General features: G+C 38.4%; 1 protein-coding gene across 6 annotated transcripts in view; it reads right to left on the reverse strand.

The window, feature by feature from the left end:
• The window catches only part of LOC139751914 (uncharacterized), a 53,812-nt gene that overhangs the window by 37,891 nt on the left and 1,887 nt on the right, over positions 1-14,034 (reverse strand). For 2 of the 6 annotated variants that reach the window (XM_071667608.1, XM_071667609.1), the window contains exons 3-4: positions 13,523-13,644; positions 10,677-10,844 (exon numbers count right to left, since the gene is read on the reverse strand). In XM_071667608.1, the coding sequence (XP_071523709.1) occupies positions 10,677-10,844; positions 13,523-13,644 (290 nt within the window). Of the gene's footprint in view, positions 1-8,547; positions 8,716-10,676; positions 10,845-13,522; positions 13,645-14,034 lie in introns of those variants that run through there. The other 4 variants (XM_071667610.1, XM_071667611.1, XM_071667612.1 and 1 more) reach the window with 3 other exon arrangements.

Consider the following 14,034-nt stretch of genomic DNA (forward strand, 5'->3'; position numbering starts at 1 on the left):
TTAAATCTTTAGTGGTGTAAGTCTTTCAAGCATAACAGGTAAGGAGTATGATATATTGAGACTTAGAGGATGGTACTGTGCATAGAGGAGATATAGAAGCAGCAATGTAGTTTCAGTAGAGTCACAGTGTGTACGAAACACGTGTTTGTTTAAAAGAATGTGTGCAAGAAACAATCTGACAAAGAGAAAGCATGAAAGTGGCATTTACAGATCTGAAAAAAAGCATATGCTTGGGTTTAAAGAGAAGCTGTATGGAAGGTTTTCAGATATATGGGTAAATGAAAAGATACTAAGGGCAGTAAAGAATTTTTACCTGGAGAGCAAGGAACATGTACATATAGATGAAAACTGACCATTGTGATACCTCCTTTCCTCAAACAGATATGCTGTGGAGATTTCCTCCTTCTTTCATTTTTTCCACTTCCTTCAACCTTTCTATCTTTAAATAGTCATGTCATCAAACAGATGCAGAGACATGGTTAATTTCTGCTTTCTTTTCTCTTTATTTCTTTCACCCATGATGACCTTTGATTGGAGAATCATTTTGCCCGTGCCATGTTAGTCATAAGAAATAGATAGACAGTGTGTGTGTGTGTGTGTGGTTGCCAATGAATGAGAATCCATGTAGTGTAATGTCATCATGGCTGATTAACCTGTTTATGAAATAACATGACTCATGAGTTTCATGCAAATGTCTTGGAACAGTATGATGGAGGTTGGGAGCAGGGGCGTTCAGTCACTCATTGTTTGCAGGTGACATGGTTCTGATAGCAAGCTCCAAAGAGAAATTCCAGAGCCTTGTGACAGACTTTGATAGTGTGTGTAAAAGAAGACACCTGCATGCTAATTTAACAAAACTAAGGTAATGAGGTGTATCAGAATGGTGTAAGAGGATGGAACTGGACATTACAGCAAAAGGAACACCTGGAAACGAAGCGAGTTCCTAGGTGGAAGAATGGATTACGGTCTTGGGCATATAAGAAGTGTGAGGAAAGAAAGTCCATTATCCATAAAGGTAAGGATGTCTGAGGGTACAGTTCTGGGGTTTCATTGATGCAATTCAATTCTTAAACCTGAATGCAAAGGAATGGAAGTGCTGGAAATTAAATGCCTGAAGATATGTGGTAAGAGGTAGGTTGATTGTGTAAGAAATGACCCTGCCAGAAAGACACATGGCAGAGAATAGTGTCATTTTCAGGGCTGACCAAAGTGTACCAAAATAGTTCAGGCATGTAGAGATGATGGAAGGAGAGAATATGTAGTGAAAGCAGAGGGAATAAGGGAAAGAAGACAGTGGAGGAAACAGAAGGATGGAGTAAAAAAGGTTTTGGGGGTACTAAAATTTGAACATTCAGAAGTTGGTAAGAGATATGCATAAGACAGAGAAGAGAACTTGAGTATTATGGTATACAGGGAGGTCAATCTGCTGTTAATAGGCTGAACAAGGGAACATGAGGGGGTTGTGGTAACCAATGGATAAGTCTATTGGATTTGGCTCTGAACAGCAGATTCTGCATCATTTATTTATTCATTTACTTATCATACTTTGTCGCTGTCTCCCGCATTAGCGAGGTAGCACAAGGAAACAGACAAAAGAATGGCCCAACCCACCCACATACACATGTACATACATACACGTCCATGTCCACAAACGCACATATACATACCTATAAATTTCAACATATACATATAAATATACATACACAGACATAAACATATATACACATGTACATAATTCATACATGCTGCCTTCATTCATTCCCTTCACCACCCCGCCACACATGAAATGGCAACCCCTTCCCCCGACCGCGTGCAAGGTAGCACTACGAAAAGACAACAAAGGCCACATTTGTTCACACTCAGTCTCTAGCTGTCATATATAATGCACCAAAACACAGCTCCCTTTCCACATCCAGGCCCTACAAAACTTTCCATGGTTTACCCCAGACACTTCACATGCCCTGGTTCAATCCATTGACAGCACGTCAGCCCCGGTATACCACATCGTTCCAATTCACTCTATTCCTTGCACACCTTTCACCCTCCTGCATGTTCAGGCCCCGATTGCTCAAAATCTTTTTCACTCCATCCTTCCACCTCCAATTTGGTCTCCCACTTCTTGTTCACTCCACCTCAAACACATATATCCTCTTTGTCAATCTTTCCTCACTCATTCTCTCCATGTGACCAAACCATTTCAAAACACCCTCTTCTGCTCTCTCAACCAAACTCTTTTTATTACCAAATATATATGGGAGTGGAGGGGCTGGAAATCCTCCCCTCCCATTTCTTACTTTTCCAGAAAAGGAACAGAGAACAGGGCCAAGTGAGGATTTTCCTTCTAAGGTTCAGTCCTCTGTTCTTAATGCTACCTTGCAAATGCGAGAAATGGCGAAAATGTATGAAAAAAAAGGGAGCTGTGGTTTCGGTGCATTATACATGACAGCTAGAGACTGAGTGTGAACGAATGTGGCCTTTGTTGTCTTTTTCCTGGCGCTACCTCACGCAAGTGTGGGGGAGGGGGTTGTCATTCATGTGTGGCGGGGTGGCAACAGGAATGAATAAAGGCAGCAAGTATGAATTATGTACATGTATATATATATGTATATGTATATGTCTGTGTATGTATATATATGTATACGTTGAAATGTGTAGGTATGTATATGTGCGTGTGTGGACGTGTATGTATATACATGTGTATGTGGGTGGGTTGGACCATTCTTTCATCTGTTTCCTTGCGTGGGTTGGTTGGGTCATTCTTTTGTCTGTTTCCTTGAGCTGGCTCACTAACGCAGGAGACAGCGACAAAGTCTAATCGTTCGTGAGGTAGCGTTAAGAACAGAGGACTGAACCTTTGAGGGAATATCCTCACTTGGCCCAATTCTCTGTTTCTTCTTTTGGAAAATTAAAAAACGAGAGGGGAGGATTTCCAGCCCCCCACTCCCTCCCCTTTTTGTCGCCTTCTACAACACGCAAGGAATACGTGGGAAGTATTCTTTCTCCCCTATCCCCAGGGATAATATGCGCTACCTCGCAGGCGCGGGAGACAGCGACAAAGCAAAATAAATAAATATATATATAAATATATATTTATTTTTATTCATTTTGCTTTGTCACTGTCTCCCACGTTTGCGAGGTAGCGCAAGGAAACAGATGAAAGAAATGGCCCAACCCACCCCCACACACATGCACACACACACACGTCCACACACACAAACATACACACCCACACATCCCAATGTACACACATATATACACACACAGACACATGCACACAATTCACACTGTCTGCCCCTACTCACCCCCATTGCCACCCCGCCACACACGGAATAACATCCCCCTCCCCCCTCATGTGCGTGAGGCAGCGCCAGGAAAAGACAACAAAGGCCCCATTCGCTCACACTCAGTCTCTAGCTGTCATGCAATAATGCCCGAAACCACAGCTCCCTTTCCACATCCAGGCCCCACAAAACTATCCATGGTTTACCCCAGACGCTTCACATCCCCTGATTCAATCCACTGACAGCACGTCGACCCCGGTATACCACATCGATCCAATTCACTCTATTCCTTGCCCACCTTTCACCCTCCTGCATGTTCAGGCCCCGATCACCCAAAATCTTTTTCACTCCATCTTTCCACCTCCAATTTGGTTTCCCACTTCTCCTCGTTCCCTCCACCTCTGACACATATATCCTCTTGGTCAATCTTTCCTCACTCATTCTCTCCATGTGCCCAAACCATTTCAAAACACCCTCTTCTGCTCTCTCAACCACGCTCTTTTTATTTCCACACATCTCTCTTACCCTTACATTACTTACTCGATCAAACTACCTCACACCACACATTGTCCTCAAACATCTCATTTCCAGCACATCCACCCTCCTGCGCACAACTCTATCCACAGCCCACGCCTCGCAAATATACAACATTGTTGGAACCACTATTCCTTCAAACATACCCATTTTTGCTTTCCGAGATAATGTTCTCGACTTCCACACATTCTTCAAGGCTCCCAGGGTTTTCGCCCCCTCCCCCACCCTATGATTCACTTCCGCTTCCAGGGTTCCATGGACAACTACAAACACATATACAAGCATTGAGAAATATGTAGAAGACAAAGATATGCATTTTTAAAGGTACAACTGTCCTGATGGTGTTGTACAGACACAAGGAATAGGCTACAAACAAGAAGGTATGGATGAGGGTGAATGTGCTGGAAATGAAATGTTTGAGGACAATAGATAGTGTGAGGAGAGTTGATTGGGTAAGATATGATAAGGGAGAGGTATGGTATCAAGAAGAATATGGTTGAAAGAGGTGAGGAGGGCGTGCTAAAATGGTTTGGACTTATGTCAGCAGTGGAGGGGCCAAGATAGGGGGGGAAATAGAACTAAAGATGAAGAATGGAATGGAAAAAGTTTTGAGTACTTAGGGTTTTAATATACAAGAGATAGTGTAAATTGGAACTATATATACAAGCATGATTAAACTGAAAAATGTCTTGTAAAGGTTTTAGTGATTGTTGACTTTTCTAAATTTGCCATAGTGTTATTACAGTTATTTTATAGGGATGAAATAAAAAATATCTCATGTCTGTCTGGGTGTAATAGGAAGTTTGGTTTCACCCAAAGATAAGCCATATAGCAGAGCTTTGGCTTAGTGCTAGTGTAAAGGTAGTTGCATCAGTCGCTAGTGCCACAAAGTATGCTAGGTTGTTGTTCTTGTTGAGATAAAGTGATGCTTCTGGTTCCTTGTACCCAAGTGGGTGATGTCTCTGGACCAAGTGGAACAAGAGATAGGCAACTAAGTGTCTAGGCAAGACTAAGTAATGTCTTATGTAATTTTTCTTGGACTGCAGTTCTCTCTCTGGAAGTTTTGCTTTGATAACCATAGTTACTAAACTTAGCATAATAATTTCCTCAGCGCCCAGTCAACAATCTTTTCATCTTTACTTTTTTCAGATTTTGGCTCTCCACTCCTAATCATCATTAAAAGTTACTGAACTAACTACTTCCAAAAAATGTTTCACCATTCTACTGTGATTTCCTTCCTTTACATATTCCCAAGATTAGACCTTGAAAAGGCCAGCTGGCCCATTGCTTACATCATGTCATAATCCAATGTCTGAGATATCAGTCTTTCCCTTTTTATGTGGTATATCTTGTGCTACCAATTGTGAAAACATTAACACATAATGTCTCATAGATTACATGCACTGATCTTAGTTATATCATTATCTATAGAGACTGTACTACTGCATCATGTAAATGGCACTCCATATGCTAATGCTGGTACTTATCTTAATATAAAACTAAAGACATTTATCTATACAGAGAAAATATTTTGTTCATTACTCCATCTTCTATGTATTCTCTGGATTCTTCATTCTAATGAAAAATCTATTTCTAAAGAATGCAGTCTTCATTACACTGCTTCCCTCAATACTTACAGCAAGTATCACTAAATGCATATTATTTCACAACTAAAGCTTTACATTCCAAATGAAACTGTCAGTTTTCTGCCAAAGTGTGTAGATGATGACACCTCTTTTATATAATCCCATACCTATATGCCCAAATGAGTATGTGACATAGGTAGATACCACATGCAATTCTTCTCTCTGAAGCCAAGTTACTGGAAAATATCATTCAGCTTTACTTTTGTGCTATCATAAGCATCCAAATCAAACTACGACTTTGATTTTAGTTGGAAATTTGAGCTTTTAAGTATAAAGGTAGTAAATATTCTTACAAGAAAAATGTTGTTTCCTCATCTTTCAATAGGTATATCATTTCAAAGGTTAGGGTTCATGATGATAATTCTAAACAGAGATTTCACCTTGGCTTCTGTGGGCACTCTTTACACATTTGAAGGCACCTGATGACAAATTCTAACATGTACAAATTAACTCACTTCCTTGTTATGTCTTTCATGGGCGAGTTTATGAGCTTCATCAGATTAGATTTTCAAGAAACTCGCCTTAAAGAAATGAGTGAGGCCTTGTTATCAATTGTAACTTTATGGCAGATATGAATGTAACCTCATTTTGATAACTTAGCAGCAACATTACCAGTGAGAAATATTTGGATAAATATCATATGTTCCTCAAACAAACAACTGGGAGAAATATTCATTCACTCTTACCATCAGTACCTATCCTTAACAGAAATGAAATTCTGGTATCTCATTGAACAAATCTGGGGGCTTTAAATTTCTATCCTTCAACCAAAAAAAATTCTTTTTTTTTTTCCTTGGCCATTAAATGCTGTGGTGCAAATGCATTCTGATCTTGAAGGAGTGTGAATCTAGGGGTTAGAGGATCCATCCCACATGTTCTCAGTTTAATGCAAACTTCAAAATACCCATATAATCATCTACTTTCATTGGGGTTGGGTACTACTTTCTTTAGGTCTGAAACCAACACTTAACAATATTAGGTACTTTAAATAATTTGCCCTTTGTTTCGTGTGTTTAGAAGAAACACTTACAAACTTCTGGGACAACTCAAATGCTCTACTTGCTTTGCTCTCCTGAACTCATGTTCAGTCTAATCTGACTTATTCTCATGTAAACATCATATCATTTTATATTCTTGTGTAAACATTATATCATTTTCTGTGAGAAATTAATGAAATGGCAGTTTGCCAGTTTTAACCACAGCGACAATACTTAAATGTTAAGCACACTGCTAAGTGTTTCTCTGGATAAGGGGATATTGGGTTCGGTTCAGGAAGATAAGGATAAGGATTCTTCAGTATGCAGTTATTTTTCCTCACTTCATTCTTCCATACTTTTATGCTTGGAAGGCAGAGAAGATCAGTCTGAGTTTTATTTATCAACCCTTTCTTGTTTTTTCTAACTTCCAAAGTTATGATCATTTGTGCATTTCAGAGAATTACGAAATAAATTCTTTGCCAACTTTTTATTCATAAGTATCAATGTTTCATTTTTTCTTATATCTAAGGTTATTTGAATGTGCTTTTACCTTAAAAAAAGGACACTCTATTCATCTTCCTTATACAATTAACAATTTTCTGATCTATATTCTTTGATTTTCATGTGCTACAAACTGTTAAGATTTGGAATACGAATTATCTGCTGTACATAGCATTTTGGTTTTCCATGTCACTTGCTCTTGGGGAATACAAATCACACTTTATCAAAGTATAAGGTGACTATAGCTACTCTTTTGGCATTGATCAATGATGTGAATGTATAATAAATATATAAAGAACTTTCGTAATAAGTCTTTAATGGACAGCCTCAGCTCAGAGGCAAGCCTTTTACAAAGAAGACTGCTGGAAATGTTCCTTCTGAAGAACATGAGCATACAAACTGATATCTGAATACATACAAACTTCAGAGCTCCAGTAAAATAAAAGGGGGTTCTGAAAATGAGATTTTTCAAAACCTAACCAGGGAGAACCAAGGTCATTAGCGATCTGGATCTTTTTCAAGGGCCCTGTCTCATATAATACCATAGAAAGGAAGCAAGGAAGAATTTCCACATAATTAAGGGTAGTAGGTCTATCATAACTAACAACAGAACACCAATACTTTGTAATCAATATATGACATAAATATCATCAAAGCCTACATACACAAAGCATGAGCCCATCTCTAGCCCCATCATATGAAAAGTAACAACTTTACAGCCATCCGAAGTACATGAGAATTAACTAAATGGTGTTACTTGTTAAACCAAGAAAAGTATCTGGTTTATCTTTCAAATCAGTTTTGTGCACCCAGTTACTTTACTTTTTAAGCTGCACCAAAAGGTGTTGAGGGAATGCAAAGCATTCAAAAGTACCACAAAGCATTGGTAAAGCCTTAGAATGACTAAAGTTTTCATCTCACATGAAGCTGAGCCTCAGTCAGTGTTCAGACAGTTATACCAATATTCAGCAAAAAGTCAGTCAACAGTCTCGTAAGTGGAGGAGGATGAACTGTATGGAGGACTAGTCCAAAAGACAGTGCCTTCAAGCCAGCATGAACAATTACGTAGTAACCATACTAAGTAGTGTCTAACAGAAGTCAACTGAAATTACAGAGAAGACAAAAGTTCGACCAGCACATCAAAGGTACTTGAATGAACAAAAAATCAAAGCTACATAAAGTGATCATCACTCAGCATCATATTGAACAACAGCAACATTCCTGAGAATTAATGGACTGCTGAAAACAAAAGCCAGTGTAAAGAAACCCCTTTTTATGACCACTTGGACAACCTTGGATTTAGAGAAAGGTATCAAAATGTACAATTACAACATGACAAAAGCAGAACACTAGCCATACAGAAACATCCTTGCAAGATCTCTTATAGAGGAAACTGTACCTAAAGACTACTAGCTAACTGAATATAAAGGAATATCAACAGGAACAAATAGCCAAAATCATCATAAATCTACATTAAAAAATTGGACTGGGGCTGAGAAAACAGGTTTAATATAACCCATGTTTGGTAACTACGGATGACACTAAATTTCCTGAGAGATAACTATAGTCTTTGAAATACACAAGTTCATGAGTAATACTTAGTCTCACCTGGATGCTTAATGTTCTCCTCTTGTCCCTCTAGGTCTGAAGACAACAACCACTTGGATACCAAGAAACCCGATGCTAAACGTGCTTATGTCAGACTTAACAGCACTAGCATCAGTGTGACCACCTTCATATCAGAACCAAAACTTTAAGGCTGCCTTAATGCTTACCCTGAAGAAAAATCAAGTTCCATATTATCCTCAAGACCAGAAACAAAACTGTTAATAATCTCATCTCATCACAAAAATATAATCTGAACTCAGATTCTGGAAAATACTGACACATGGTCATGAGTAGCACAAGAGTGTAATCTGAGGTTTCTTATACACATCATTTTCACTGATAAATCACATTTTCTTATCGAGTGTATAATTTTCGCTGTCTCTAACCTCTATTTTCAAATTACTATTTCACAGTGTTTATCTAAAAGACAAGAAACTAATGTGAATAATATTAGGATGCACATATAAACAAAATGCATGGCAGTAAACCTCATCTCAGCCTCACATTTGTCTAACAGGCTTTATAAAGCTTTGCCAAAGACATAAAAAAAATCAAAAATCCTTCCAAGCTACTTAATTGCTTAAAATGAAACTAGAAACTAAATATGGAATATTCTTGGAGGGTTGTTAAAATGCTGTCAACTGGAATATCAGTTTCATAAGAATATCAAAAAATATCGCAATTAAAATAAATGCACAATACATGCACTAGAATTTACTAAGGGGGGGACACCAGCAAGGGAAAATAATATGAGGTGAAAGACAATTGTGTGAGACAAAAGCACAGCACAGGCCATTGCAATAGGAAGTTTCATAACAATACAGAAAACCCCTTACTCTCTGAGAGTTTTCATTCAAACCTTCAAATCACTAAATCTAATTCCAAATTCACACCTACTGAAAAAATCATATATTTACTCTACAACAAGTGAGAAGCAGAAGAAAAATACTGAAAAAATGTTCAATTTGCAGCACTGTCAAGATGTTGGAAAAAGGACCAGCATCGATGTATACATTTACCTACAAAAATAGCTCTTTAATCTTTAAATTCTCGTTTCTAGGATCTAATTCTGATACTGATTTACTCCTGATCTCCCATCTTCCTGAGGTTTAAACTCTGCTCATAATCTTTAAAAGTTAAATTTCCTGAAGACCAAATATTTCATCTGATGTGCACATGGCACATTACTAAATAAACAAATTCCTTCTCAATCCTCACTGTCCATTCCATCCCATTCTCTGCATCCCTTCAAATTAATCTTATCCCAGTCTCTTCATTCCTCTCTATTCATTCTATCCTACTCTCAGGAACCACAATATAAAATCAAAAGACAACAGTTTCATCTGAAAGAACTATCTTGAATGACCATCGATTATGCGCAGTGGAGGCATTTTCTCTGCATGTAAGAAGAGATGTGATCACAGAGATGAAGGTCTGGATAACAAGTCACCTTAAAGGGAAATGAATAACCAAAGTCTTACGTCACTTTAGCACTCTACAAATAAATTAAGGATATGAGTAAGGAAGGAACATTAAGTAGAGACATTAGGTAGAAGTAGTAGGTAGGAGCATTAGATATTAGTAGTCATTAGGAATATCATGTAGAAGCCTCGTAGGTAGGAGCATTAGATATTAGTAGTCATTAGGAACATCATGTAGAAGCCTCGTAGGTAGGAGCATTAGATATTAGTAGTCATTAGGAACATCATGTAGAAGCCTCTGCAAACACTGTGCTAGACTTGCCTCTGCCAGTGGCCTGCTAAGGGTGAGGCACTAAAGGCTAAAAAGTAGCACTGGAGTTCTTTAGTTATGGAGACTTTGTTGTTGTGCCCATTGGAAAAGGCGTCAGAGATATATATAGATAGATGGATAGTAAGAGAGCTATGAGGCTATGTGCATGTAATCCACCTTATGTGGTTAAAGAAACTAGGTCATACATCATTTATATCAGTCATTCCTATTGTACCAGCATGACTGTTATTCATATTCTGTGCTAGTTACAAATCCATCACTTCAACATATAAAACAGTACTTTTTCATCCCTGTTCATGTTAATCATTTAATAAGCATCCCCAAGATGCTTTCATTGATCTCCATTGAGACCAAAATGATAAAATGCCACACCTTACCTCAGTAGATGTGAAACAGCAATAAGCACAATGAAAGTGTATGGTGGGAATCTTCTCTCGCCCAAGGGCACATCCAGGAAGGGGACAAGCGCCTCCAACCACTACCGTGAAGTGCTCCTTGTGTGTCTCAAACACATGCAACCGGTAATGTGACAAGGCCTCTCGCACCTAAACCAAAGACAAACAATCAATAACATGTCTCAAATCTTATGTTCAAAACATTCAATGACTGGCCAATCACATATATGGGTGTAAAACAGCAAGAATTTTTTTTCTGTTCACACTTCTAAAGCCAAATCAGTATGTAAGCCTGAAAACTATCATAGTTTATATTCTTCAGGTTATTCTCTCAACTCTATATAATTAGTGAGTTACTGACCATCTAATGAAAATCAAATGAAAGTCATCTTAACTAAACTAAATTCTAATAAAAGTGTTGGCATGCTCCTAAAGGAAAATCACAACAAAATGGCAGTGCTCTGCACTCTCAGTCCAAATTCACTTCCATGGTGGGTTAGAGTTGCAGGGTGTTATCTACTATGTGTGCAGGGGTAGTCACTTTGATACATCAAAGACCCCAAACTAGCTAAGCTTTCTCATCAAAAAGATTACCATCTGACAACAGGTAAGAATGGGCAAAGAGTTGATTTTGGGTGTGGCATCCCCCTACATACTAACACATGCAGAATAATGCCAATGGGATATTTGCTGCAAATCAGTCAGTAATACTTGGAAAATATTCAGAAAAGAGTAAAAGAAAGATAAAAATAAGATCAACTGAAGAAGGCTGTATGCAATAAAATGCATACGTGGCAAAAATTCTGTGACATAAGCTGGATATTCGGTGTATAATAAGAACAAGGTGAATACAGACAGGACCGGTTTCTTCAGAAAAAGAATAGCATCGTGAAAATGCTGGAAAATCTAGGCATCATGGTGACTCAAGAGATGGAAAATCAAGGAGAGCCAGATATACTAGAAGGCAGATTGGGGGAGGGACGGAGGGAGAGAGAGAGAGAGAGAGAGAGAGAGAGAGAGAGAGAGAGAGAGAGAGAGAGAGAGTATGTGTGTGTGCATTTGTACTACCTGCTTGACAGTTTCTATAGGGTGAAAAAAAACAGGGGGGGGCACTTACTGAAAGTTACTATAGGGCAGATGGGAGCTACCCATTGAAAAATACCTATAAGTTATTCAAAGACCATATGCGAGTCCTATAACATGTTTACATACAAGCAAACAGAGAAAATTAGGTTTATGTTTGAAGGTATAATAGTCACAACAATGTTTTATGGATGCAAGGCATGAGCAGAGGAGGGTGGAGGTTTCATTAAATAAATAATAAAAGGGTATCAAAGAGGTAAGGTAATAAAAAAGAGTGTGGCTGAGACAGCTGAACAGGGTGACTGAAAAGGTTTGGACATATGGAAAGAATGAACGAGAGGTTGACAAAGAAGATATACGAGTCAGAACTGGGGGAGGGGAGACAAGGGGTAAATCAAATTGGAGTTTGAGAGATGGAGTGAAAAAGATTTTTAACAATCAGGGCCTGGATGTACAGAAGGGTGAAAGGCATGCATGGGATAAGAGAAAATTGGAAGGATCTTGGTCAATATGCTGTAAAAGACTGAAGGCATGTGAAACGGCTGGGTGAAAAGTCTGTGGGGCATGACTGTTGATAGGGGGATATGGTTTTTATGCAATGCACATGACAGGAAGAGAATGGATATGAGCAACTGCAGCCTTTTTTGATCTGTCCCTGGCACTACGTTGCTAACTTGGGATAGGGCAAAAGTGAAGGAGGTGGAACCCCTCATGATGAAGAACCTTTGGGCTTGTGTTTAAGAGTGTAAGTTATTTCAAAACTGATGTGAATTAGAACAAAAATACTAAAGAGACAGGTGACTCTTAGTACTTATGCATGAAGTAGCAAGAGGAGTCACTAAATGAGTGCTTTGGCAGTTTTGACACAGTTCCAAGGCAGCGCTACACTCAGCAGTGGAGAAAGGATGGACTACTTCAAGGCAAAATGTTCTCTCAGAAGACTGTGCTCTCTTCTGACAACTGGCAATGATACTATATTGGGCAGTTCTTTGAAATAACAAGGACCAAATCAACTAGAGAATAAAACAAAATTAGAGCAAAAAACAAACAAGAAAAGTCAGAAAAGATGAAAAAATTCTTTCAGAATAACACTGATATGTGAAAAAAGCTGTATGATGAAGCAATGTATCCAAAAACTGAGATGAACTGCATAAAAGAAAAAATATAAAGCTAATCAACACAAATTCTGCAGCAGTTTTAAGTTGAGAAGAATTTCAGATTCTGAGCATATCTCTTGTTTACTTCACTTTACAGAAATAAGGTAGCAGGGATGAAATCTGTAACGTAAATGGTACATCATAGCACAGCAGGTGCATTCCACACATAGTCCATGAAAAGTAGATTTAATATAGCCACTAAGCAGGTTTGGCAAGGTATTACTGACTTTACATAAGTGCAGAGAAAGTCACTTGGTTAATTCAGGGATGGAGGACTAAGCAAGCCAGTCTTGCCTGGGCGGATGCCAACCCACAAAATGCAGGAAAGATGCAACCGATGTTGTTCGATGATAGTCTAGTTGCTTTCCACTATTCATGTTTGCGAAAAATAATGAAGAGTAATTAAAAATTTGTCACAATTTACCTCAAAAATCCTTCTATAAAAAAAATTCAAATAAGTTATTAGAGCTTTGTTTTAATTACTACTAAAAAATAAATAGAATCACTACAGCAAAATGAAGAAACAAAATGAAGCCTACTTCATGAAAGTATATGCCCCACATTAAAGCTCAACACTTCCATGATTACCTGTAGGAAACTAGCAGCACAACGTCGGCACTGAAGAACTCCTACTCTGGCTGCAGGTTCTCCGTCTTCGTTATTGACAGTTGCAAGTGCAGGGAGGAACTGGCTGCCCAGGATCAAATCTGCTTGGAGACCAATAAAAACAAACTATGATACATATGTTAAACAAATCTCAAAGCAGAATACTCCTTAAATAATTTCATGAAAAAAATTTAGTAACATTTTTGGCTTAATACTTTTTGCATAGTCTACATATCACTACCATCACATCTTTATAATGTTGCATATCTAGCTAACATGGAACCCTTCTCTCAAGACCTTATAAAGTATTGCCCATACAAATACCTTTTTTTCTTTTTTGCAACGATCACCATATGAAATAAATAAATGCAAAAGCTGCAGTTATGTTTAACATTTGCCTATGTGAGGGTCAATGGGGAGAAGCCCTCGAGGCAGGGTTTTGGTTCCATAGGCCTGTGCAAAGGCCCCCCCCCTTCCCTCTTTCTTTAATCCTA

The sequence above is a fragment of the Panulirus ornatus genome, chromosome 12 (genome assembly GCF_036320965.1).
Source record: "Panulirus ornatus isolate Po-2019 chromosome 12, ASM3632096v1, whole genome shotgun sequence".
Lineage (NCBI taxonomy): Eukaryota > Metazoa > Arthropoda > Malacostraca > Decapoda > Palinuridae > Panulirus > Panulirus ornatus.